Source organism: Culex pipiens, chromosome 1, assembly GCF_016801865.2.
Source record: "Culex pipiens pallens isolate TS chromosome 1, TS_CPP_V2, whole genome shotgun sequence".
In the NCBI taxonomy this organism is placed as follows: domain Eukaryota; kingdom Metazoa; phylum Arthropoda; class Insecta; order Diptera; family Culicidae; genus Culex; species Culex pipiens.
This window is the reverse complement of record NC_068937.1, coordinates 128081294-128105542: the sequence shown is the minus strand read 5'-3', so window position 1 is coordinate 128105542 and position 24249 is coordinate 128081294. Positions and strand designations below refer to the sequence as shown.

At 41.1% G+C, this 24249-nt stretch overlaps 8 protein-coding genes and 1 long non-coding RNA gene across 12 annotated transcripts; 4 read left to right on the top strand and 5 right to left on the bottom strand.

The window, feature by feature from the left end:
- The first annotated feature begins 4 nt into the window (after nt 1–4).
- LOC120428275 (uncharacterized) lies at nt 5–4786 on the top strand. 3 transcript variants are annotated; one of them, XR_005607065.2, is made up of 4 exons: nt 38–2035; nt 2117–2219; nt 2297–2536; nt 4599–4786. It is a non-coding gene; the product is annotated as an uncharacterized LOC120428275 (long non-coding RNA). The 3 variants fall into 3 exon arrangements; XR_008211772.1 differs by having other exon boundaries at nt 40–2219; XR_008211771.1 differs by having other exon boundaries at nt 5–2536.
- A 1425-nt stretch (nt 4787–6211) lies between these two features.
- Nucleotides 6212–7140, bottom strand: LOC120428276 (glutathione S-transferase 1-1-like). The gene is made up of 2 exons (XM_039593269.2): nt 6855–7140; nt 6212–6794 (listed from the first exon to the last, which is right to left on the bottom strand). Exons 1-2 carry the CDS (start codon nt 6987–6989, stop codon nt 6282–6284), a joined length of 648 nt encoding a protein of 215 aa, XP_039449203.1. The 5' UTR covers nt 6990–7140; the 3' UTR covers nt 6212–6281.
- A 62-nt stretch (nt 7141–7202) lies between these two features.
- LOC120428278 (glutathione S-transferase 4-like) lies at nt 7203–8247 on the bottom strand. 2 transcript variants are annotated; one of them, XR_005607066.2, is made up of 3 exons: nt 8053–8247; nt 7431–7999; nt 7203–7338 (listed from the first exon to the last, which is right to left on the bottom strand). XR_005607066.2 is itself a non-coding variant. In XM_039593271.2 (2 exons), the coding sequence occupies exons 1-2, from the start codon at nt 8185–8187 to the stop codon at nt 7490–7492; spliced, it is 645 nt and encodes a 214-aa protein (XP_039449205.1). In that variant the 5' UTR covers nt 8188–8247; the 3' UTR covers nt 7380–7489. The 2 variants fall into 2 exon arrangements, 1 of the variants encoding a protein (XP_039449205.1); XM_039593271.2 differs by lacking the exon at nt 7203–7338 and having other exon boundaries at nt 7380–7999.
- A 299-nt stretch (nt 8248–8546) lies between these two features.
- On the bottom strand, nt 8547–11750 carry LOC120428279 (glutathione S-transferase 1-like). Its single transcript, XM_039593272.2, has one exon. It carries the CDS (start codon nt 9218–9220, stop codon nt 8576–8578), a length of 645 nt encoding a protein of 214 aa, XP_039449206.1. The 5' UTR covers nt 9221–11750; the 3' UTR covers nt 8547–8575.
- Nucleotides 11751–11891: 141 nt separating this feature from the next.
- Nucleotides 11892–12830, bottom strand: LOC120428273 (glutathione S-transferase 1-like). Its single transcript, XM_039593265.2, has one exon. It carries the CDS (start codon nt 12590–12592, stop codon nt 11948–11950), a length of 645 nt encoding a protein of 214 aa, XP_039449199.2. The 5' UTR covers nt 12593–12830; the 3' UTR covers nt 11892–11947.
- A 292-nt stretch (nt 12831–13122) lies between these two features.
- On the top strand, nt 13123–15917 carry LOC120428282 (glutathione S-transferase D5-like). The gene is made up of 3 exons (XM_039593275.2): nt 13123–13806; nt 13861–14060; nt 15693–15917. The coding sequence occupies exons 1-3, from the start codon at nt 13675–13677 to the stop codon at nt 15913–15915; spliced, it is 555 nt and encodes a 184-aa protein (XP_039449209.1). The 5' UTR covers nt 13123–13674; the 3' UTR covers nt 15916–15917.
- Nucleotides 15917–19782, top strand: LOC120428281 (uncharacterized). Its single transcript, XM_052706040.1, has 4 exons — nt 15917–16695; nt 16837–17037; nt 18591–19042; nt 19097–19782. Exons 1-4 carry the CDS (start codon nt 16050–16052, stop codon nt 19607–19609), a joined length of 1812 nt encoding a protein of 603 aa, XP_052562000.1. The 5' UTR covers nt 15917–16049; the 3' UTR covers nt 19610–19782.
- LOC120428277 (glutathione S-transferase 1-like) lies at nt 16705–17523 on the bottom strand. The gene is made up of 2 exons (XM_039593270.2): nt 17306–17523; nt 16705–17248 (listed from the first exon to the last, which is right to left on the bottom strand). The coding sequence occupies exons 1-2, from the start codon at nt 17438–17440 to the stop codon at nt 16736–16738; spliced, it is 648 nt and encodes a 215-aa protein (XP_039449204.1). The 5' UTR covers nt 17441–17523; the 3' UTR covers nt 16705–16735.
- Nucleotides 19783–22482: 2700 nt separating the features above from the next.
- On the top strand, nt 22483–23725 carry LOC120428271 (uncharacterized). Its single transcript, XM_039593264.2, has 2 exons — nt 22483–22809; nt 22868–23725. Exons 1-2 carry the CDS (start codon nt 22798–22800, stop codon nt 23168–23170), a joined length of 315 nt encoding a protein of 104 aa, XP_039449198.1. The 5' UTR covers nt 22483–22797; the 3' UTR covers nt 23171–23725.
- Nucleotides 23726–24249: the final 524 nt, after the last annotated feature.

Genomic DNA, 24249 nt, shown 5'->3' with positions numbered 1-24249 from the left:
CGTTTTTCGCATACATTTTTTGACAGATTGACGATTTGGCGATGTCGACGAAGTAGGGGAATTATGCCTATTTTAATCAATGACCTATCTTCAGCCTATCGCATTTTCTAACCTTAATATTTTACAAATAAACTCATTTTAAAGAGCCACAAACCAGCCAAACTATGAGCAAGAAGTGAGCATGCATCCTAGTGAAAGATTTAATCCGAAAAACACTATATTTTTACAAAAAACAGGAAAAATGTATTTGGCTCGTGTTTTTTTCCTTACCTGACACCGTCATTTAAGCCGGCCTGATAAATCTTCTGACCGCTTAAGCATAGTCCTTTGAATCAGACCACTTTTGTTTTACTTTTTACCTCACTATTTTACACTTTTTAATTATGTTCATTGCTGCAATTTAAACATACGTTTATTTCACATCGAGCTTCTCAATTTTTTTTACGCGAAATGTTGTTTTAATTGAAGAAATACACTTTTTAAAAAAAATGCCGAAGCACTAGCTCCCAACATATTTTCAACACTTTTGAACAATCTTCTTAATTGACACCAATACAAGCGCAACTACAGTGTTGCCAAACTGAAACATATTATTTCTCATCTTGGTCCATGCTTGCATAATCTTTTTCGTCCATTTTATTAACATTTGCCTCAAAACTGGCAACCGATGTTAAGAAATGCTTTGAAAAAATGTTTAGGCCCTTTGCATTATTGATTGACAGTTGTGATGTGTCAAAATCAAAATTTTCTTCAAGTGTAAACAGCAAAATGATTTCGGGTAAGCTAAAAAAGGGATTTTTTGATAAAGACTGAATTGAACAAATGTATTTATTTCAGAAACAGACGAAGAACCGATGGATTTGTCGATTCCTGGCCGACCCAGCCAGAACCTGGACATTCCAGCTCGCCGGCGATGTTTATTTGTGTCAGCGTCACACCCAGTTGACCTCAGCTATCGCGAAACTATCGGCACTACAAGCTTCGATCGGAACAGCAGCTTCGGCGTTCCTCTCCCGGTTCGTCCCCTGGCGGCCAACCAGCAGCGTGCGGTCAGTCCCGGAACGTTCGGCAGCAACAGCTGCTTTGGTGCTCCTCCCCAGGGCGTCAGCGCGTTGATAGCCTCGTTTCGTCCCCTGGCGGCCAGTCCCGGATCGTACAGCAGCTTCGGTGCTCCCCCCCAAAGCGTCAGCGCTTTGACAGCATCGGTTCGTCCCCTGGCGGCCAACCAGCGGCGTGCGGTCAGTCCCGGAACGGAACGTGAGCTGATTGAGAAAGATCCGAACGCCGACAACGTGACCGGTCCCGGAGGGCTCACCAGCAGAAGCAGCTTCGATGCTCCTCTCCAGAACGATGAGACTGGGTCGGCGTCTCAAACCACGGAAAAAGGTAGGGTATTATTTTTGGGATGTTCAATAGGAAAATTGCGAGTGGTGAGAGCTTACTATTGGTTTGGTAATTGCGTTCTAAAATTAATTGTCTGTCCTTGATGTAGGTAATTTTGCTTTTAAAACAGTTTTTCACTTTTTTAACATTACATGTAACATTACATAAGCAAATATTACACCAATAAGTATTGAGTGGCTCTGTACGATTTCGCAAATCGTCTTATCTTAGTATTTTTCAATTTGGATTTGGATTCCCTATGTCAAAAGACAATTTTTAGGGCTGCTCATACAAAATGGGTATGTAAATGTATACAATTCTGTATCTTGAGAAGAAATGTTCTGACCGATTTGGTGTCTTCGGCAAAGTTGTAGGTTCTGATTAGAACTTTTCGGGTAAAAGTAGGTACACGGAAAGAAAATCGTCTTTTATTTAACATTTTAACCATTCAATTAGTTTCTTAGATACAGCCTCACAAAGAATTCAAAAACAGTTAGTTAAATTTACAGGCTAATTAGGTGACAGACACTTAAAAGAATTTACTTCATTGATTCGAATTCATTGTGTACTCTGACAAGCAAAAACATGTTCTGACTGGATCCAAGAATTAGTTAAAAGTGAAAAATACAAAATCAAATAGGAGCAAAACAAAGTAAGTTTGTTTGAGTACTATAGTTATTTTTTTCTATTTTAATTCAAGAGCATTGGGCACTGTTCTTTGTTTATTTTTCAGATGCCATACGCCGAGTACCGGCCCAGCAGTGGAAACATGGTTCGATGCCGGGCATGGCATCGATCTTGTCATTGTAAATACTAGCAACCACATTTATCATCCAGTCAGTGCCATTAGTCCACATCATCCGATTACGGCCGGAATGAGCGAGGGATCTAATCAAAGTTTCTGCTGTTCCAGATTTCGGTCGATGGAGGAGAAGGCGGACGGAAAATTTCGAGAAGGCGGACGGAAAATGTCGTGAACCCGGCGGGCTATGCCGGAAAATGGGAGGGCAAGTAACCGGTCAGCGATCGCGGAAGCAATCCTCCTTGCGGAGGAGAATGAAACGTCAAGTAATAAAAAGGTGGAGGAGGACTAAATAAAAAAAAACTCCCGGCAGCGATCCTGATCCGCCAAAAATTGTTATCAATGGAACTGGTGAGTAGTGTTTTTGGCGAAGTTGCATTTGGATGACGAAATTTCAAGAATTCTAAACATCCAATATGTTAATCAAAAAATCATTACTTTCTAAAATGCTACAGTTATAAGATTTTAAGATTGTACAATCCTCAAATTCTTCACATTCTAAAATTTTAACATTGTAAAATTCTAAAAGTCTAAAATAAAAATAAATAATTTTAACATTTCAATTTTTATAAAAAAAATCTTAAATTCTTAAAATCCTACATTCTAAAATTCTTAAATTCTAATATTCTTCAAGTCCTAAATTCTAAAATTCTAAAATTCTAAAATTCTGAAATTCTGAAATTCTGAAATTCTGAAATTCTGAAATTCTGAAATTCTAAAATCCTAAAATTCTAAAATTCGACAATTCTAAAATTCTATAATTCTAAAATTCTAAAATTCTAAAATTCTAAAATTCTAAAATTCTAAAATTCTAAAATTCTAAAATTCTAAAATTCTAAAATTCTAAAATTCTAAAATTCTAAAATTCTAAAATTCGACAATTCTAAAATTCTAAAATTCTAAAATTCTAGAATTCTAAAATTCTAAAATTCTAAAATTCTAAAATTCTAAAATTCTAAAATTCTAAAATTCTAAAATTCTAAAATTCTGAAATTCTAAAATTTTCAAATTCTAAAATTCTAAGATTCTAAAATTCTAAAATTCTAAGATTCTAAAATTCTAAAATTCTAAGATTCTAAAATTCTAAAATTCCATAATTCTATAATTCTAAAATTCTAAAATTCTAAAATTCTAAAATTCTAAAATTCTAAAATTCTAAAATTCTAAAATTCTAAAATTCTAAAATTCTAAAATTCTAAAATTCTAAAATTCTAAAATTCTAAAATTCTAAAATTCTAAAATTCTAAAATTCTAAAATTCTAAGATTCTAAAATTCTAAAATTCTAAAATTCTAAAATTCTAAAATTCTAAAATTCTTAAATTTTAAAATTCTAAAATTCTAAAATTCTAAAATTCTAAAATTCTAAAATTCTAAAATTCTAAAATTCTGAAATTCTAAAATTTTCAAATTCTAAAATTCTAAGATTCTAAAATTCTAAAATTCTAAGATTCTAAAATTCTAAAATTCCATAATTCTATAATTCTAAAATTCGACAATTCTAAAATTCTAAAATTCTAAAATTCTAAAATTCTAAAATTCTAAAATTCTAAAATTCTAAAATTCTAAAATTCTAAAATTCTAAAATTCTAAAATTCTAAAATTCTAAAATTCTAAAATTCTAAAATTCTAAAATTCTAAAATTCTAAAATTCTAAAATTCTAAAATTCTTAAATTTTAAAATTCTAAAATTCTAAAATTCTAAAATTCTAAAATTCTAAAATTCTAAAATTCTAAAATTCTAAAATTCTAAAATTCTAAAATTCTAAAATTCTAAAATTCTAAAATTCTAAAATTCTAAAATTCTAAAATTCTAAAATTCTAAAATTCTAAAATTCTAAAATTGTAAAATTCTGAAATTCTGAAATCCTGAAATTCTAAAATTCTAAAATTCTGAAATTCTTAAATTCTAAAACTCTAAGATTCTATAATTATGAAATTCTCAATTCTACAATTCTTAAATTCCAAAATTCCAAAATTCTTTAATTGTTTGAATATATTCTGTAATTCTTTAATTCTCGCTTAATTTTTCAAAATGTCATATGTACATAGGAAACCCATGGCTCATTGGTTGTTTTGAAAAAGTAATCTCGAATTCTTTAATTCTTGGATTGTTAAATTCTCAGCTTTACAGAACACTTAAAATCTAATTGTACAAAATAATTGCTAATATTCTAAATTTGCTATAGAAGTTTTAAATTTTTTGAAAGTGTAAATATTTTGAAGGTTCTTTTTTTTATTTAACATTCTAAAATTTTGAAATTTTCTAATCCTTAATATCTTTTTATGTCTGTAATTCTATAAAATAAAATACATGGCTATTTATATAAATTTTATATTTGTTGCACTAATCTAAATATTTTATAAAACACATAATAGGTATCTTAAAATTCTAAAATTCTTGATTCGTTCCAGAGTGCTTTTTGCTGGACGTGGACCAGCAAGTAGAGAAGGACAATGAAAGTGCGTTGGTGGTGTTGAACTTCTAGCGGAATGGCAAAAGCGCAATTATCAAGAACTCATTCTTCTTCCTGGAGATACTTTCGGTCGAGAATATTCTCCAGGTGAAGGCGATGGAGGTGGACAAATTACAGCACTTGAACGTTGGCAGGAAAAACTGTGGCTGCAGTGATAGTGAATAATTCAAAACAATGTGCCAGGCTAGTGCAAACTATAAAAAATGAATAAAAATAATCCAAAAGTTCAACAAAGTGAATTTTATTTTCAAAATAACCTCAAAATTCCGAAATGACAGCACACGACAAAGGTACGACATCCTAAATAACAAAACCGTGCGACATCCGTCGAATGTCGTACGACAATGTCGAGCAATTTCGATTATCGATCGTACGACAAATACGACATTTTGGTGCAAAAACGTCTGACATTCGTGCGAAAGTCGCGCGACATTGTCGTGCGACGTCGTACGATTGCACGGACGACAAACGACGGACGTCCGACGGACTTTTCAGTCAGGGATTCTCTCCTCTCTGAGCGTATTCGTGTGTGCCTCTGGTCGACGGATGGAGTAGGCCAAAAAAAATTCTCGAAGTATTTGTGTCGCTGAGAGAAGCGATTGAGCAAGTCGCCTGAGTGTAGTGTTCGCTCGCGACCGGTTGCGAGCTCCAGTCGGCAAAGATTCGCTCGGCGATGAGTGAGTGATTTCTGATCTTTGAGCCGAAAATCAGGACCCTTGAGCAGAACAAAGAACTGATTTATTAAAGTTTTTTTTTCTTTATAACCCATCATTGAAAAAATGCTATTATCCATTTTTTTAACATGGCAGCATCATAAGTGACATTTCAGTTAGACAGTTTTACTGTTTACTATTTTTTCAGCTTTTGTGAAAATGCCTAATTTCAGCATAAGTTGTGAACTGCATAATTTACTCAAAAGCTGCTCAAATTGTAACCTAAAACTGAAACTGATAAACATATACAGCACATCGTCTATAAAAAATTACTTTTTATTACTTTTTGAACTATAGAATTATCATTTATGGTGATCCTTATACCATTTAGTTGTATACTAAACCTCCAAATAAGAAATAAACTGTTATGTTGCAAATTTTACAACCACGTGGTAGCTGTTTGACATGTGGCGTCGCGGTGTTCATCAAGCATTCATAGCATGCTAAGGAAAATTTGATGCTCTTCTGGTGAAAACGATTGGTTCCGAAAACCCCGGATGTATTGCCGTTGAGCTCGATGGGGGTTGAACGAATCGACCTGGTCTCTTAGGGAAATTTGTTCTCCAGAGGATTCCGCTCATTTCTGGCCATCCTAGAAGTTTCAACATGTTTTCCCCAGGCCTGTAGGAGCAAATGAACGAAAATTCAAAATTTCCCATAGTAATTTCCATGTAAACTTGAACCCGCTTGAGACAAGCCAGTTTTCAACCAAATGAGCTGAAATTTGGCGTGAGAGTCCCTATGGGTATGCCCTATAAGGGGAACCACACCAGAACTTGATCTGAAAACTTTTCAAAATCCGTACCCACCAGCTAAGGACAAATCAGACGCATCACGGTTTGCTTATCTTATCGGGCGCGACCGCCTACTTAGATACGGTCGCGCTTTGCACTTTTTATTTCAAAAAATTACTCCTGCTTAGCGTTGGCAAAGAACGAGGAAAATTTTTGCGCACCCTGGACACAGATTTCGTCGTGTCCGGCCACAGTCGCGGACAGCTGCGCGTACCAGCGCTCGATGTTGGCGTACTTGGACAGATCGAGTCCGGCGGCCTCCTTGAAGGTCGTGATCGAGGCCAGAATCGGTAGGTCGGCAATCGAGAGGGAGTCTCCGGCCACGTACGCGGTCTTGCCGAGGTATCCCTCCAGGAATTCGAGCGCTTCCTCGAGCTGCTTGAAGGTGCCTTCGGGGACCGGCTTCCCTTGGAAGATTTGCGGGTAGTAGTGGGTCGAGAACCGCTGGTACAGGGTGCCCATGTCGAAGTACAGGCGTTGGTTGATGACGGCCCGCTTCTTCGGGTCACGCGGGTACAGGGCGTCATTCTTGGCGTACTTTTCACACAGGTAGATCAGGATGGCGCGGGACTCCCAGAGGACAAAGTCGTTATCGACTAGGGTTGGAATCACGTGCTGCGGGTTGATCTACAAAACACACAACAGTCAGTCGTTTGAATTTCGCGGAAATCACAACGCTCAACTCACCTTCAAGAAATCCGGTTTCAGGTGCTCCCCCTTGAGCAAGTCCAGTTTGATCAGGTTGAGCTGCAGCTTCAGTGCCTTGGCCAGAAGCCGCACGGAATGGCACGGGGCCGAAAATTCAATGTGATAAAAGTCCATTTTTTAAGATTCCACACCGCGTACACGTCCGTTTGCCGATCGAACCAAATCTCGACTGGGTACAAATTGAACGGGTACGATAGGCCTGACCCTGACTCAGCGGGTTCCCGCGACTGTCGGCGATAACGCACTTGTCGTAGTGTTGGAATCGATTTTGTAATACCGGCGCGACATGATTGAGATGTGATGAGGGGAGGTATTTTACGATTCAGTGACTCTTCATGAGCGCAGGTTGTTCTGGTGTGATGTTTTTTGCAAGTCATGAGAAGGCAAATATGATGACGTGATTTCTGCGATGTTCTGAATGCAGCGATTCAACAAATCTGTCCAAAACTTATCATGATTCTCACTGTAAAATCATTTAATCAGTAAAGAACATATCTCCAAAAACTTATTTTTTTTTTAAATTATTATATTTGAAAAAACGACCTAAAAACATACCAAACAAATCAAACTGCCTTGCTTAACTTATGACGTCAGCACTCTTTACATTCCCACGCCTACTGCTTCGCATTGATAAAGAACGGCGCGAACTGCTTGGAACCCTGCACGCAGATTTCGTCGTGGCCGGCCACACTGGCGGACACGAGTCCGTACCAACGCTCGATATTGCCGTACCGGGACAGATCGAGTCCGGCGGCGACCTTAAAGGTCGTGATCGTCGCCAGTAGAGATATATCGGCAATCGTGAGTGAATCTCCGGCGAGGTATTTGGACTGGGCGAGAAAGGTTTCCAGGAATTGGAGCGCATCCTCGAACTGCTTGAAGGTACCTTCGGGAGCTGGTTTCCCTTCGAGAACCTGCGGGTAGTAGTGGAGAGCGAATCGCTGGTACAGGGTTCCCATGTCGAAGTACAGTCGCTGGTTGATGACGGCTCGTTTTTGGGGATGCCGCGGGTAGAGGGAGTCTTCCTTGGCGTATTTTTCGCATAAGTAGGCCAGAATAGCCCGAGACTCCCACAGGATGAAGCCGTCGTCCACCAGGGTTGGGATTACATGCTGCGGATTGATCTAAAATGCACCATTTTTGTTTAAATATCCCAAGTGACTTCGTCACAACTAACCTTGATAAACTCCGGCTTTAGCTGCTCCTCCTTGCCCAGATCGACGTTTATCAGATTCAGATGTAGATTCAGCGCTTTGGCCACAAGTCGGACCGCTTGGCACGGTCCGGACATTTTCATGTGATACAAATCCATTGATGCGCGATCAAGGCGTCTGTCTGTTGATCGAAGCTAGCGACGACTGAGCGTATCTAGTCAATGATGACTAGATGCGCTAACTTGATAGTGTAAGTAAGAGTAAAGTACTCTTCAAATTACACACTCTTGTGCGACTTGTTTGCCTTCATTGAATTGCAGATTTCACACAGTGATCCCGCGTTTTTGATGATCTTTTACTTGCACTGATCACTTTTTTCAAATGGAGTAAACCTTGTTAGCCAGTTCACTGTAATAGATCCAGATCTATTTTTAGATTGTGTTGGATCTCGCTCTGTGTTAAACAGTGATAGTTTCTAGACAGGATGGAATTTCTCATCAAAATCAACAGTAAGATGTTATCTTCAAATAAATTTATTACTAAATTCTAGTTCTTCTTAGCCGCCATGCGCTCCTTCCACGCGTCCAATGCCTTCTTGCTGATCTCCTCATACCCACTTATCGTCACCTTGCACAGATCCACCCACCGGGTCACATTAGGGAACTTGCCCATATCGTGCTTCATCGTGCTGGCCACCGTCACCGACGTGATCACGGCAAAATCCGCCAACGTTAGCGAATCTCCGGCCACAAACTTGCTGTTCGCCAGAAAACTCTCCAAAATCTCCAACGCCTGATCGACCTGCTTCAGCACGTCCTCGCCGGGAGTTCCAAGCCCGAGCGCCAGCGGTCCGTAGTACGCACGGATGTTCTTGTACAGTGTTCCCAGATCGAAGCACAGTCGCTGCTGAACGACGGCCCGTTTGGTCAGATCCTTCGGGTAGATCGCCCCTTCCAGATCGAACCGCTCGGCCAGGTACACCAAGATGGCGTTCGACTCCCAGATCGCAACTCCGTCCTCGGTGACCAGCGTGGGGACGCAGTGCTGCGGGTTGACCTTCCGGAAGTCTTCCGTCAGGTGTTCACCGCCGGCTAGGTTCAAGTTTTTGAGGTTCAACTCGACGCCGAGTTGTTTCGCCAGCAGCAGAACTGATCGCGACGGTGGCGAAACGATCGTGTAGTAGAGATCCATGACGTATGCGTGTATACTTAACTTCACGGAGAATTGTTATGAACTGTAAACTGATGTGGTCAATGCGTTCGTTTTATATCATACCCAAATCATAGAGAAAGCGCGTTTATCTGATTGCGTGGCCAAATTGTAGAGTTTTGCAAATCATCACTGATTCAGCGTGATGTCATCGATTTTTGCAAAAAATCAATCTTTCAATCCAAGTTTCGCTAAATGTTGCCGTTGGCTAGATCATATCTTTACGTGTCAGTTTCGTGTGGGTTAAAAAAATATTCCCTTTTGCTTATCGATTAGCACGATGTTCACAGCTTTGCAGTCGTAGCTAGTAATCGTTACGGTGCTAATTTTTAATCGAAATTGAAATCAGATGTAGAACTTGGTGGCAGGACAGTATTTTTTTGTTCAGTTTCAGTATAATTGTAATAACTTGATATTTTTCAGTATCGACAGGTTTTCATAATTTTAGAATAAAAGAACTTTAGCAGAAACGTTTTGGAGTTCCCACATTTGTTTACTTTTCAGAAATTGTATAGAACATATTTTTGAAATTAGATTTTTCTTTGAATACCAAGCTGGGTTTATTTTAACGCCCTAGGTTAAGTGAAGAATGTTAGCATCAATAATTTATTTCGCTTAAATATTCCTTTAAACTGCTACAAAATTGAGGATTTTTGAAATAAAGGATTAAAATAGTAGTTTATGCAACAAGTTGCAAAAAAAGGATTTTTTCAGCACGAGTCGTACATTTATCCAACGAGGTTCACCGAGATGGATAAATACGACGAGTGATGAAAAAATCAAGTTTTGCAGCGAGTTCCATACGACGTTTTTTGCAATTCCGATAAAACCCCTATGAACAGAATTATAGGACCATGCATTGAGTCAATGAATCGTTTAAATCAAGAAAATGTTGAAAAGTACAACTTTTCCAAACCAGTGCTGAAAAGTTAAACTTTTCAGCATTTGTTTTGAAAAGGGTTACTATTCGATTTTGTTATTTTTGGTACGTTTGAGAATGTTTCACGACGGAATTGCAAAAAAATATTTATAATTTTCTGTGGTTCAAACTTCAATTAAGTTTTTTTTTAACTATATAAAATACTAGAACTTTTCAGCAAATGTAACGAAAAGTATTAGTTTTCGATTCTTTTTTTTTAGTACCGTAATCTGGGGTGAATCGGGACAACAATCTGAATAGGGACAGCAGTTTTTAGAGCACTTAAAGCTTTTAAATTTGGAAATGGATGTACACATTTTTTTGGCTTGAGTCTGTTCTAACCGAAACCAACCAGAAAAATCAAAATATTGTGCTCAAACATGGTTAAAACTGCTGTCCCAATTCGCCCCATGTGTCCCTATTGACCCCAGTTTAAGGTAAAGAAAAGAAGGCAGTTTTGTCGTTAGAGAAAGACAGGAAAAGTAACAAGAACGACGGAAAATTTATTTTTTGCAATTCCGTCGTGAAACTACTTACTTTTCCTGTCATTCTGGAACGACGAAATAGCCTACTTTTCTGTACCAAAAATAACAGAATCGAATAGCAACACTTTTCAAAATAAATGCTGAAAAGTTGAACTTTTCAGCACTTGTTTCGAAAAGTAACACTTTTCAACACTTTTTTGATTTAAACTCGGTGAACCTCGTTGGATAAATGTACGACCCGTGCTGAAAAAATCCTCTTTTTGCAACTTGTTGCATAAACTACTATTTTGTGAAATAGGAGTTTTACCAGAGAGAAGTTATATTTCTGGTTTTACTGAGTGTCATCTATTTAACCCCTTAAATTTTCAGTTCAAGAATTCTAGGAATCAATTAGTTTAAGTTTCAGTGTTAAAATTGTTTTTTTTTTACAATTCATTCGTGAAACTCTTACTTTTCCTGCACGCAGAAAAAAGTTTTGTAGAATCAGCCTGTACGAGGTTTGAATCAACAAAATTTTTGTTGAATATAATCAACGCCGATTTTGCGATGAAACAAACCTTGATTTTCTCGATTCCACAAAAGTCTTTTGTTGTTTTGAAAAAGCTGCTTTGACGTTTAGCGTTGATTCAACAAAAATTATGATTTTCAAATCAACAAAACGTTTTGTTGATTCAAATATGCCTTATTTTTCTGCGTGTGTCATTCTCGAACGGCCAAACAACCTCTTTCTCTACCAAAAATAACATAATCGAATAGAAACACTTTTCAAAACAAATGCTGAAAAGTTCTACTTTTCAGCAATGAATTCGATGCTGAAAAGTAGAACTTTTCTACATAACATTGTTTTGATTTTAACGGTGGATTGACTAAATACATGGAGGATTCGGACAATCGAGTCTGGACTGTATTGTTACAAACTCTACCTTAAATTTCAATTAGATCTAATGGCAAACCACTGTAACACTGTTACACAAGAGATAATACCCGCCAATCCAAGGACAAATCTTCCATCGATACCCGTTGATTGTGACGAATCTCTCAAACTTTGATCGCGCGCACTTCAAGTGTCAGTTTCGCAAGGGTCAATCGGCTCTGCCAGTAGCAGCTCGGCTTGGAGGCATGCTGAGAATTACTGTTCAAATAGCAACAACAACAGCAGGGTACTGATAAGATAACACTCCAACGGAAGAATGAGAGGTGGGGATTAAGCTTGAGTCAATCAGCTGATGAGTTGAATTGAGGCGAACACTTTGTTTTTTTTTGGCAATTTTATTATTTGGTATATTTTGTACTAATTTTAAACGTCTACTTTTCCTCCAGCGTAGCTTTCCACGTGTCCTCCGCCTTTTTGGTGATCTCTTCGAACCCGACAATACTGCCTTTGCAGTCGGCAATCCACCGGGTCACGTTTGGGAACTTGCTGAAATCGTGTTTTAACGCACTGGCCACCGTTACGGAGGTGATCACGGCAAAGTCCGCTATCGTCAGCGAATCCGCGGCCACAAATTGAGTTTTGGAAAGGAATCCCTCGAGGTAACCGACGGACTGGTCGATCTGTTTGAGCAGATCTTCGCTGGGCTTGGATCTTCCCATCGCGAGAGGGCCGTAGTAGGCGCGGATATTCTTGTACAGTGTTCCCAGGTCGAAACACAATCGCTGGTTGATTTGGGCCCGTTTGGCCAAATCCTTCGAGTAGACCTTCTCCTCCTGGTCAAACCGTTCCGCGAGGTAGATCAAGATCGCGTTCGACTCCCAGATCGCAACTCCATCCTCAGTTAGCAGCGTCGGAACGCAGTGCTGCGGGTTCATCTGGACGTAGTCCTCCGTCATGTGCTCTCCGGCGCGTAGATTCACACTCTTCATGGTCAGCTCGGACTCGATGCCGAGATGCTTGGCCAGCATCAGGACCGAACGCGACGGTGGCGATACGATGTTGTAGAACAGTTCCATGCTCTCTTGACTTACGATGAAGACTGAAGACTGAACGAGCGCGCCTCGTCGCGGTTGGCTTATATCTGAGTAATCACTTTGCAGGGTGAGTTGTTTGTGTCCAAGTCGTCGTCGCCGTAATCGGTCCAAGTCTTCATGGGTCCACTCTGTTGTCAGAGATTTGAGAAATTCAAACAGAAAACGCAAAATCACTATCGCACATTTTTCGCTGCGTTCAAGTGCGATCTCTCCGAAAGTTTCGGACCGACGGTGTGACGTCATGAGTTGAGCAAACTTCAAGTCTGGAGGAGAATTGTTTTTTGTTTGATTCCCAATTATGACTTTGAGGCGTATCATTGAAATTAGAGAGCCTGGAGCTTATTAGAGAACGGACATCTCAAACCAAAAGTACCAATCGAAGCACGAGAACTGTCAAACGGAGGTACCAATCGAGCAAAATCCTTTGTCTTATGCTCGATTGGTACCTCCGTTTGACAGTTCTCGTGTTTCGATTGGTACTTTTGGTTTGAGATGTCCGTTCTCTAATAAGCTCCAGGCTCTCTAATTGAAATGGGATCGAAGAAGGCGACGATGACGCATGCCCCCTGGTTCGAAGGGGCCAAAATTGAAGATGTTGTTTTGATTGATCGCGCCTCGTCATAGGTTGCTTTGAGTGGCGAGAGATTGAACTTAAGTTGGACAATTTTCTTGGGGACAATTTTTGTTCTGAGAATGACAAAAAGGTATGAGTTGCGAACTTTTGACTTGAATTCGCCCTATACTTTAGTTTGTGTAAAAATGATTTCTAAGTCAACTAAAGCGATATAAGAGCTGAAATTTAAGTGCGAAATACCGGTGAAGATGATATGGATGATGGATCATATCAATATAATGAGCTATCTATGAGGGAATAGTGCGCTGATTAAACCACCACAGACAAGAGGAGTCAACCTGACACTCTTTATAATGCCAAATGTATGGAAATACATGTTTTCCGCCATTTTCAGTGCGATTTTCATCAACGTAATTGCTGTCTTTTTGGCGCGTATAAAAACCACGTGGCTACTTAGGTTCACCTCAGTATCCATGAGAAAGTCGTGAAAATGGACCTTTACTACCACATAATCCCGCCCCCGAGTCGAGCAGTTTTAGTGTTGGCCGATTTGCTGAATCTGGAGTTCAACCTGACTTCCATCGATACCCGCGATGAGCAAGAGTTGGCCGTTTTGACTAAGGTAACTTCCGGTTTGATGACTCAAGGGCTACTACGATCGATTTCCACCACCCAGGTCAATCCGCTGCAGTCGCTGCCAACGCTGATTGATGGCGACATCGTAGTAGGCGAACCGCACGCCGTGCTGCTCCACCTTACGATCCGGTTCGACTCGGGCGGGACGCTCTATCCGGCGGAACTGCGCGTCCGGTCCAGCATTCACCAGTGTCTGTTTTTCGACACCAATCACGGTTGGGGCGGACAAGCTGACACGGCGTGAACCACTTTCTTCTGGTATGTAATCTTATCATTTGAGTTTGGAGTGGGTGGTTGGCAATTAACGTGTGTCCGGGGCGAATGACCGTTACACGTTTCTTGCCACCGTATACAGTATGTACACTAGCAGTTCATCAGTTTTATTCTGGATAAGGATCGGGATAAGGATCGGGATAAGGATCGGGATAAGGATCGGGATAAGGATAAATATAATGTAAAATGTGATGTTTCTTCAAGTAAATGAAAGACATTTTTTTAATAAAAAAAAGTTACAATTTATTATTGTCTAATTCAAGGATAAAATTATTTAAATCAAAATAAAAACCATTGACATGTTTTATCCTAGTTAGAAACTCCTCACCTACATTAATACCTGATTCTAACCATACTTCTGCCAAACTACAATAATAATGTACTTCCTTTTCAAGTAAATAAAAAAAAACAATTGTTTCAAAATTCTCAAAAAAAGAATAAAGAAAAATAGACATCTCATATAAACAAAAATAATAGAAAAATTAAACAAAATAAATTTAAAAACATTGAAAAAATAGTTTTAAGTTAAAAAACTTAATAAATAAAAATTATATGAAAAATAAAAATTATAGGAAATTGAAAAAAATACATTTCAGAATGGTAAGGGAGCGTTCTTTTATTACGTAACGCAAAAAATGGATTTTTGGACCCCCACCTAATAGCAAAATTTAAATACAAATAAAAAAAAATTATGGAGCGTAACACGGCCTCCGACCCCCCCACCCCCCAGAAATTTAATAAATTCAAGAAATCTATAGCTTTTTTTTAAAGATCCTATAAAAATATCGAAGACACTTGTTTATAGGACCTCTAAAAAAACTTTAGAAATAAAAATTTAAATTTTCAAAACTGAAAAAAATATCCAAAAATTGAAAATTTTACAAATTATCAAAACTTGAAAAGTTCAAGGATGAAAATAAGATTAAAAAAATCAAAAATCCAGAATTTAAAAATGTAAAAAAATTAAAAATCTACAAGTAAAATCTGCATAGGAAACCTATGACTCATAGGTTTTGAAAATTTACTCTAGAATTGGGTCCTAAAATAAAGCTTAGATTGCTGATATTATTGTTCACAGCGATAAAGCTTATTTTTTTGAGTACAATGACCCTTTGTACGACCACAAAGAGTTAAAAATGGATTTTAAAATCAATTTTGAAAAATTAACTTCGCGGTTCTTCTTGACAGAAAAGCTCTTACTTGACAGCTCGTTCCAAGACGACCATAATTAATCCATCGAAAAAATGTTGTCTTGTCAATTTTTTTTTGCATTAAAATGAAAAAAAGTGATCAGAAATGGTTTTCAATCGTGTTTTTTTACCGTTGTACATAAAAATTGACATAGGGCTTTAGTACCCAATTGGGTATTAAAGCCCTATGTCAATTTTTATGTACAACGGTAAAAAACACGATTAAAAACCATTTCTGATCACTTTTTTTCATTTTAATGCAAATTTTTTTTTGACAAGACAACATTTTTCCGATGGATCAACTATGGTCCCCTTGGTACGAGCTGTCAAGTAGGAGCTTTTCTGTCAAGAAGGACCGTGAGGTTAATTTTTCAAAATTGATTTAAAAATCCATTTTAAACTCTTTGTGGTGGTACAAAGGGTCATTGTATTGTCACTTTACGCTGGCGGATCTCTGCTTGGCGCACACGATCTCGGCGCTGGATGTGATCAAGGTTTTGCTCGATCCAAAGTATCCGAACGTAGCTCGGTGGTTCGAGAAGGTTCGCGGGGAGATGCCAAAGTTTGACGAGCTGCAGGGTCGTGCCGAGGAGACACTGCGGGCGTTCCTGGCACGACAGAGTCAGGCTTGAATTGAGTTTTGAGGAGTTTCGTTTTTGTGTGTATTCTATTCGTAATCGATGTATAAATTTTGCCAACGCCTACTTGCGCTATCGCAGTCACCATTTAGCAAGCGGCTTGTTTAGTCCCGTACACGGAGAGAAAAATGGACATTTATTACAACATAATTTCGCCACCGAGTAGGGCGTTGGCTCTGCTGTTGAGTAATCTCGGTTTGCTGAGTGTGTCTTGGAAGAGCTTGGATTTGCTCGCGGGAGAACAGCTTGCTCCGGAGTTTGTGGCCATCAACCCGCAACACTGCGTACCAACGCTGGTCGACGGCGATGTAGTTTTGTGGGAAGCCAACGCCATCATGGTTTATCTGGCGGAAAAGTACCAGATTCCGGAATCGGGTTATCCGACAGATCCGGTTCGTCGGGCACTCATGTTGCAGCGAATGTTCTTCGACGTGGGAACCCTGCACAAGGCCATTACGGAGTGCTACAGCCATCAGGTGGTAACTGGGAAGCAGGAGAAAAGTGAAACTGCCGTCAAGAAGTTGGACGAAGTTCTGAAACTTTTGGATGGATTCCTGGCTAAGGGAAAATACGTGGCTGGTGATACGTTGACGTTGGCCGATTTCTCCATTGCAGGAACGATGTCCATTTTGACGCTGGTTGAACACGATTTGAGTTCGTATGAGCAGATAATACGGTGGCAGAACTTGTGCAGTGAGAAAATGTCCGGCTATGGAGGGTTGATGGACGAAGCTGAAGCCGAGTGGCCAAAGTTTTTGGAAAACTTGAAGAAAAAACTCTAAATGTGCCTCAATAAATGTTCCATTTTGATGTTTTATTGCTTCATTTTTAGTACAAAACTCCGGAAGTCCTCAAACCGATCTCCAACCAACTCCTGATATCCCTTTATCTCCTTCTTGCACACATCATACCAAGCAACGATCTTTGGATACTTCTCTAGTCCAAACCCACAAACGTCCAAAAACGAGACGCTGGCCACCAGCGTCAAATCCGCAACGGTCAAACGATCTCCAGCTGCGTACCGACTCCGCCCCAAAAACTCCTCCAAAAAGCCCAAAGCCTCGCAGACCTTCTCCAGGTCCTTCTCCGTTGCGACGGATTTGCTGTTCCACTGCGGTGAGAAGTAGTCGTACGCGCGTCTATAAAGCATGCCCAGATCAAAGTCCAAACGGGACTCGATCACGGCCCTAGCCTTCGGATCCTTTGGGTACAACGGATGATCATCACTGCCGGAGTGAGCAGTCAGAAGGTAGCGCAGGATGGCGCGCGATTCACCCAGTCCGAACTCCCCATCGGCCAGCGTGGGAACCTGGTGCTGTGGGTTCAACTGCAGAAAAACAACGTTTTATAATAAATTAAGAAGGTTTAAATTCATGCAACTCACCTTAACGAACGTCTCCCGGAGAGGACAGTCTGGAGCGAAGCTGATCTGCTGAAGATTGAACGACAGGTCGAGCTCGCGGCCCAGCAGTAGAACGGACCAACACGGCGGAGAAATTGGGTGATAGTAGAGATCCATAGCTAAAGAATAGCAGTAACGCGTTCAAGAGGTCAACTCGCTGCAGTGTCGACCAGAATTCAACTGACTATTTATACGAGATACCCACTGATATCACCGGTTGTGCCGGGTGATAAGATTATTTTTGTACTTGTGTGTAGTTTGACCAAAATGGAATTCACAACTGCATCGTGACTATCAAAATTCAATTCAACATGACTGCACCAAAACTTTTCTGATGTTTCTTTGAAAATTTGGGAATCACTAAGCATATTGGGGTCCTTTTCGGCCTTATCGAAAATTAAGTCGCCATTTCTTTTGCTATCCAGGTTTTTTAGCGAAGATGGCGTTTGAATGGTTAACGTCCGAAATGTCAAAATCACGCAGTGGTACCAATATACTGAAAAAAGTGTGTCATGGCATGACAGCCTCATTTATTTTCTAATGTTGGTGCTACTGCGCGATTTTGACATTTCGGATGTTCGCCATTCGAACGCCATCTTCGCTTAAAACTCTGTACAACATTAAATTTATAGTAGGTATAAAAACACATTTTAACAAAACAAACAAACCTTGGACAACCCTAACTAAAAAGTTCATTTTAAGGTATTGGGGGTCTTTTCGACCAAACTTTAAAAAACTCGCAAAAATTTCAAATGAAAGCATAGAATGTCCGCTTTTCAAAAACTATCTGGAAACTGGATTTGGTCACTGCCACCACCGGGAAATGTGAAAAAAGGCCTTTTTGAGACTCGAGCTTTGATGAATCCACTATTCTATACCTGTACACTCAACCCCCGGTGGTTGGTCACTTTTTCGTTTGACACTTTTTTAGTTTGTACCCCGTTGGTTGGTCAAAGTTAAACTAAAAAGTGACGAACTGTCACTTTTTACACGGCGCTTACGCACACTATCAAAACAAACGTTTGGTAGTGTGTGTGAACTCCGTGTAAAAGGGGTGTCAAACTAAAAAGTGACCCCGTTCGTTTGACAACAGTTGGTGTCAAACCACCGGGGTTTGAGTGTACTTTGACCACAAATATTAATACCTTCATCAGATAAGTTCATTTTTGTTGTTTTTCACGTATATGCGATTCCTTTACACTTACATGGTTGGATTTTTGGCGATTTTTTGAAGTTTTTGGGTTGACCTTATGATGATTTTTTTTAATACGAGATACGCATCAAAGATCGGATATTGTTAGGTTATTTGAGATCTTTGAAGGTCCTTCAGAGCATTTTTTTTGGGAAGTAGTGAGATTTACCAACGGAACATTGTTGGCAAAGAAAAAAAAAACAATGTTTACTGTTAAAACAAGTTGCGTGTGTATTTTTATCCGACTCAAACAAAATTATTTGGAGATAACGTTATCTTATCGTTCCTGCAAAAACTTCATGAACGATAGATTCACAAAATCAATTTCACCTCGGCCGTCTCTGTGGTCAGTAACGTCTCCTGAATCCAGAGATCTTCAAAACCACAAACCGATGGATCTGTACTACCACCCGATTTCACCGCCCTGCTGGTCGGTCCTCCTGCTAGGACGCGAACTTAACCTAACCTTCAACCTCAAAGTGATCGACAACTCCGTTCAGGGTGCCGCGCGGGAATCCTTCGTCAAGGTAAGCTAACCTTACATAACTTGAACCGTCCTCACCAAACCCCTCGCATTCCAGTTCAATCCGCAGCACCAGGTGCCCACCCTGGTGGACGGTGACTTTGCCATCGGCGAATCCCGCGCCATCCTGTCCTACCTGATGGACGCCCACGCCGGTTCCGATGACCACCCGCTCTACCCGAGAGCCCCAAAATCCCGTGCCCTCATCCAGCACCGGCTCAACTTCGATCTGGGCATGCTGTACCGCCGGGCGTACGACTACTTCTCGCCCATCTGGCGGTCCGGAACGATCGGAACCGACGCCGACAGGGAGAAACTTCGCGAGGCGCTCGGATTTCTCGAGGAATACCTCGGTCGGAGCGAGTACGCGGCCGGCGATCGACTGACCATTGCGGATTTGGCGCTGGTGGCGAGCGTGTCCTTTATGGACGTGTGCCGGTTTGAGGAGCTTGCCAGCTACCCGAAAGTGAGCACGTGGTACGAACGGTGTCGGGAGGAGTTGAAGGGTTATCAGGAGGCGGTGGCGGATCAGTTTTCCGACGCGAGGGCGTTTATCGAGCAGTTCAAGTGAGATGTTGGCGAACACGTGATTGAACCAGTGAGCAGTTTTTTTATGTCAAGTTTTATATTGTTTTGGTCCTTTTTTCAAACTCATTCAAACTCGTAAGCTAGAATTAAATCAAAACTTGTCATGAAAATATAACATTTTTGTGAATATAAAAAAGGTATTTGGAACAAAGTTGAGCACTGCTCGAGTTTTATGAAATGACTCCTTTGGTTAGGCAACCGATACAACACATCTTCTACTTCGACTAAAATGATGCCAGTTTTATTTTTGTTTCGAGATGTGTAATACATAAATGAAACTAAAGCTGTTGTTCCGGAAGGCTTTCTGTAGAAGGTGGTATGAATTGAATTACGACAAAAGTTGTTTCCGGACAAAACAAGACTGACTCCTTTAACAGTTTCTAAGTGCAAATCGACGTCGTCGTGCTATCTTGTCGCACCCGCCATTTTGACGTTCCGAGAAAAACGCGTTTTAAGGTGAAATCGGGTCAAATCTATTTGGGCTTCTTATTCTTATTCTTCTTTTTCTCATCCATCATTGAAATCATTGATCATTTGCAATATATTTGTGTTGGTAAAACCAGCACACACCACTACTAACAGAGTTTGTTTACTAACTGAAAACAAACATAGTTTTTATTGTAAAAATTTCTTGTAAATGTTTACTGGAAATAATTCGTTAAATAGGGTACATACAACTTGTTAGAATATTTTAATCCCAGTTGGGGTGTAATCCCGACTAACAAAAACAAATCATCCACTTTAACGACCCACTGGTGGTCTATACTGCAAGTTTCTGCTCGAACCTTGGAGTCCGAAGGGTTGAATGGAGAGGGCACCCAAACCTCTTTTTACTCCAAGGAACTTTCCACCCCTGGATTTTAACTGACAACCTTTGGATTGTGAGTCCAACCGCCGCCAGCGATTCCTCCGGAGCAGGCTAGGTTTGGTGTGTTAATTGTCCTTATACGGGGGGGACGACTCCTACACCTGAAATGACTTAACGGCCTAACAACAACTAAGGCCGGGACGTTTTACTTCCGCATCCGATAGAAGGCAGTAACGGGCGGGAAGTCGGGGTACATCTTTCACTTCTGCGCTAGGCCGGAAGGGCCGTGAAAGTGCTGGGATGCGTCTACTGATGCCTGACCCGGCCATGAGACCTCAGGGAAGGTCATACCAAGGCAACTGAGTCACCGTCAGATTCCAACAACAAGAATCTTCGAGCTGGACAGGCGGGAACGCGTGATTCCCGACGAGGGTTACCCCTCTTAGTCCTCCCGCTTCCACAACGACCCTCCCACGCACTAAATCTACTTGCGGACCGAACTAAAAAGTCGCAACTATCTCTTCAATGCGTCGCAGCGCTTTTATATTTCATTTTAACGTCTAGGTGTATGTTTATATAAGAGTGTAATTGTGTTTCTATACCAAATTTTAAGTTAAAACTAGCTTTTTACTCTAGACCGTTCGCCGACGGTATGCGCAGCTTCCATCACGAACACGCGAGGTGCACGGCTGTGCAACGGGACTGGCAGGGTCGATCGCTCGGCTCACCTGAGCTCGAATGTGGGGCCAACCAGTTCGACCAGCGTTTCAGGGATAGCGCTCAGGGGTTGTCGAGGGCATTCAAGCTAGCCGGAAATCGCCGGGCAGGTTCGCGAGAGCGGCCGATCGCCGAGGTAGCCATCCCCAGTCCGCGCTCACGTACGCGGGACCAACCAGGTTGACCTGCGTCTCAAGGCCAGCGCTCGAAAGGGACGTCATCGTCGGATGTCACCAAGCTGGGTAGGGTGTGGCAGGGCGGATTCTAGAGGTGCTGGACACATGCAGCTAGAAGAATTCACGCACAACCAAGAGATAAAGGGGGGGAGGGGGTGTAGAACCGGAACACGGCCGCGGCTAACTAGCCTCCGAGCGGTTGATCGGGCGGTTTTCGTCAGCAAGGCCCGTCAGGGTCAATCAGCTGACAGAGACGTGCGTTCGTGGCAGTTGTGGGTGGCGGTTCCTTGGCTCGGAGGGTTGATGGACCTACTACACAGGTCACAGGTCGAGATGTCTCGATCACGGCCACAACCGGGTCCAGTGACTCAGAAACCCGGGTTCAAGGTTCCCAAAGGACCAGATGGACGGTCGCGAGCTACGCTGGAAGCCGGGCCAGGATCGGGGCATCGCATTATCGACCAGAGCGCTCGTGGCTCAGATTCGCGCACTTTTCTTTCTCACTCTACTAACGCTTGTTGTTGTTCTCGTTGCTGCTGTGGGTTGGCTGGTGTTGTGGGTGATGCGCGGAAGTTCGTGGTCGTCGCGACCCGCAGTCGCTGGCGTCGTGTTTACACCCGTCTGACAGCCGCGACGTCGACGCGTCAGGTCTCGACTTGGTCAGCTGGGGTAGATCGCTGGCCAGGCGTTGACTGGGGCCCGTCTCGATGGCTGGGTGGTGTAGGTTGGAACTCCTTACAGATTCACCTACTCTGACCGCCGGCAAAGATCCCCTCCCGGACCTCTTCTTCCCTCCACTATCATCTCGCTCCGAATCCTGATCCGTCCGTTCCGTCCAACGCATTCTTGGTCACAAATCTGTGGGCGACGCCTTTTCACGGATGACCCGGAAACAGTTCCGGCAGGCTGCACTGATGATTTGCTGAAAAAAATATAATAAAAATCGAATCGATATCAAAATCGCATCATACTCACTCTTAGTGCACGATGCAATTCTGCTTCCCCGAGGCTACCACAGACTGCGGCCAAAACTCCACCACCGATTGGCCAGATCCGGTATCTTGCCAAAGAATTTGTGTTCCGGAAAAGAACCCAGAAAAATTCGCTCCGCCAGAACCACTTCAACAAAATCAACAAACAAAGCAACAACACTCAAAATAATCCACACGTTGATGCTACCTGAAAAATCACGTAACCCCGATTTTCCCCTCGCTAGGCTCGTTTTACGTGACGCACGTAAAAATAATGTGAAAGTGTACTGGCATAAAAATGTTTTTACGTTAATGTTACGTGAAAAGCCTTATGGTATATTTCCACTAGGTTCTTTCATGTAGCTTTTATGTGATTTGAAATGTAACTTCGAGTGAGACTCGAGTGCGCCATTCTGTCGAATTTCTACGTGATTATTTTAGTATGAAAATTGATGGCGAACGGTGCTGCTGAAGTTATGCTCGAGAAATTTAATTTAAAATGGAACAGACGGTAAGTTAAGTTTGATTTATTTTAGTTATAGTTTATAATTATTTTTATTTTTTTGCAGAATGTGACTCCTGGAAACAAGAATTTTCTTTCCCGGCGGCCACCGGATTTCTGGCCAGTTCTAACCTTAGCGGCCGATGTTACCGTGGTGCTTAAACCCACCAAAAATTGCACGGAGTTCTTGGGCATCCAGCTGGTGGTTAGATCGTCTACGCCAAATGCATTGCGGTTGTCGGTCCGTCGGTCGTCCCCAGAAGGTCAGGCTTCCGGTTGTGATTCTGCACGTGGCCAAGAGACTCGACCATCCGCAGATTCGTCGGAAGGGCAAAATCAAGGACATCACCGAGGTGCCGAGGATCATTGATCACAACAATAGCAGCGGGACTATTGTTGGGACTGGTGAACAAAAAGTCTTCTGCGTGTTACCGGCGAGAGGCATGACATTTCGGCCAGAATGAGCACCATGACCAGTCAGACCAGCGGTCAGTTCAGCCGCTGACCCCACCGGACCAATCACGTTACGGTCAACTTCGGTTCAAACTGGTGGCTCAACTTCGACACGGAGCATCGTGAAATCGTGAATTTGAAATATTTATTTAATATTATTAAAAGAAGAATTCAATAAAACATTGATTTGAAATTAAAAACTGCATTACATTATTTTTCATTTTTAACAGCAGAAAAAGCTCTTAACCTCATTAGTACTAGAAGATTCTAATAACGATAACTAAAACGTTCATTTAGAGTTCACCAGCTAATACATTTAGCATTTACGTGTGAAACACGTAGAATCAATGTGAAATGATCTGGCCTAGCAAATTCCGTTTCTACTAGGGCCACCTCGTAGAAGTTACGTGAAAAGTCTAGTGGAAAAAAACCACATAGTTTTTCACGTAACTTCAACGTGTGGATCTTTTTGAGTGAACAACAACTTGTCAGAAAGATCACGGCTCCTGATTGGCTGAAAGAAGCAGTGATGCCAATTCAAGGGCGAACAAAACTATATCAAATTAGATTGTTCTGAATTTGGTTGAAATTTTTGCTCCAAGTGACTTTTTTACTCGGTATATTCTGTATTTTATTGAATAATTAAACTCTGCTGCTTTTCAGTGGCTTTTAACAGAACAAATTTAATAATTTTCGTTTTATTGTACATTTAAAAGCTAAATGCTGCTGGCAACCCTTTATGCCGTGATCAAAGAACGTTTGGAAATGGCTTGTACAAAGGAAATTATAGCAGTTGACTAGGTTTTAGGTACGACTTTTCAAAATATTTGTTAAGAAATGATGATTTCCAGCTTGCTGTGCAAGAACAGAGAAGAAGAAAACGAAAATTTGCTCGGTTCGGAGGCTTGGGTTTCGGAAGTTTCGGCAAATTACGCGGAAAATAAAGTTTTTTACGTATCCAAAAGTACTGTTCCTGCAAGTTTTCACCAAAATAGG

Coding starts and splice junctions, on each gene's coding strand:
- LOC120428276 (XM_039593269.2), bottom strand. CDS start 6,989: ATGGACTTTTATCACATTGAATTTTCGGCCCCGTGCCATTCCGTGCGG. Junction 6,795..6,854: donor TGAAACCGGATTTCTTGAAG/GTGAGTTGAGCG, acceptor TGTGTTTTGTAG/ATCAACCCGCAGCACGTGAT.
- LOC120428278 (XM_039593271.2), bottom strand. CDS start 8,187: ATGGATTTGTATCACATGAAAATGTCCGGACCGTGCCAAGCGGTCCGA. Junction 8,000..8,052: donor TAAAGCCGGAGTTTATCAAG/GTTAGTTGTGAC, acceptor GGTGCATTTTAG/ATCAATCCGCAGCATGTAAT.
- LOC120428279 (XM_039593272.2), bottom strand. CDS start 9,220: ATGGATCTCTACTACACGATCGTTTCGCCACCGTCGCGATCAGTTCTG.
- LOC120428273 (XM_039593265.2), bottom strand. CDS start 12,592: ATGGAACTGTTCTACAACATCGTATCGCCACCGTCGCGTTCGGTCCTG.
- LOC120428282 (XM_039593275.2), top strand. CDS start 13,675: ATGGACCTTTACTACCACATAATCCCGCCCCCGAGTCGAGCAGTTTTA. Junction 13,807..13,860: donor AGTTGGCCGTTTTGACTAAG/GTAACTTCCGGT, acceptor TCCACCACCCAG/GTCAATCCGCTGCAGTCGCT. Junction 14,061..15,692: donor GGCGGACAAGCTGACACGGC/GTGAACCACTTT, acceptor AAACTCTTTGTG/GTGGTACAAAGGGTCATTGT.
- LOC120428281 (XM_052706040.1), top strand. CDS start 16,050: ATGGACATTTATTACAACATAATTTCGCCACCGAGTAGGGCGTTGGCT. Junction 17,038..18,590: donor GGATTTGCTGTTCCACTGCG/GTGAGAAGTAGT, acceptor GATTTTTTTTAA/TACGAGATACGCATCAAAGA. Junction 19,043..19,096: donor CGCGGGAATCCTTCGTCAAG/GTAAGCTAACCT, acceptor CTCGCATTCCAG/TTCAATCCGCAGCACCAGGT.
- LOC120428277 (XM_039593270.2), bottom strand. CDS start 17,440: ATGGATCTCTACTATCACCCAATTTCTCCGCCGTGTTGGTCCGTTCTA. Junction 17,249..17,305: donor TCCGGGAGACGTTCGTTAAG/GTGAGTTGCATG, acceptor GTTTTTCTGCAG/TTGAACCCACAGCACCAGGT.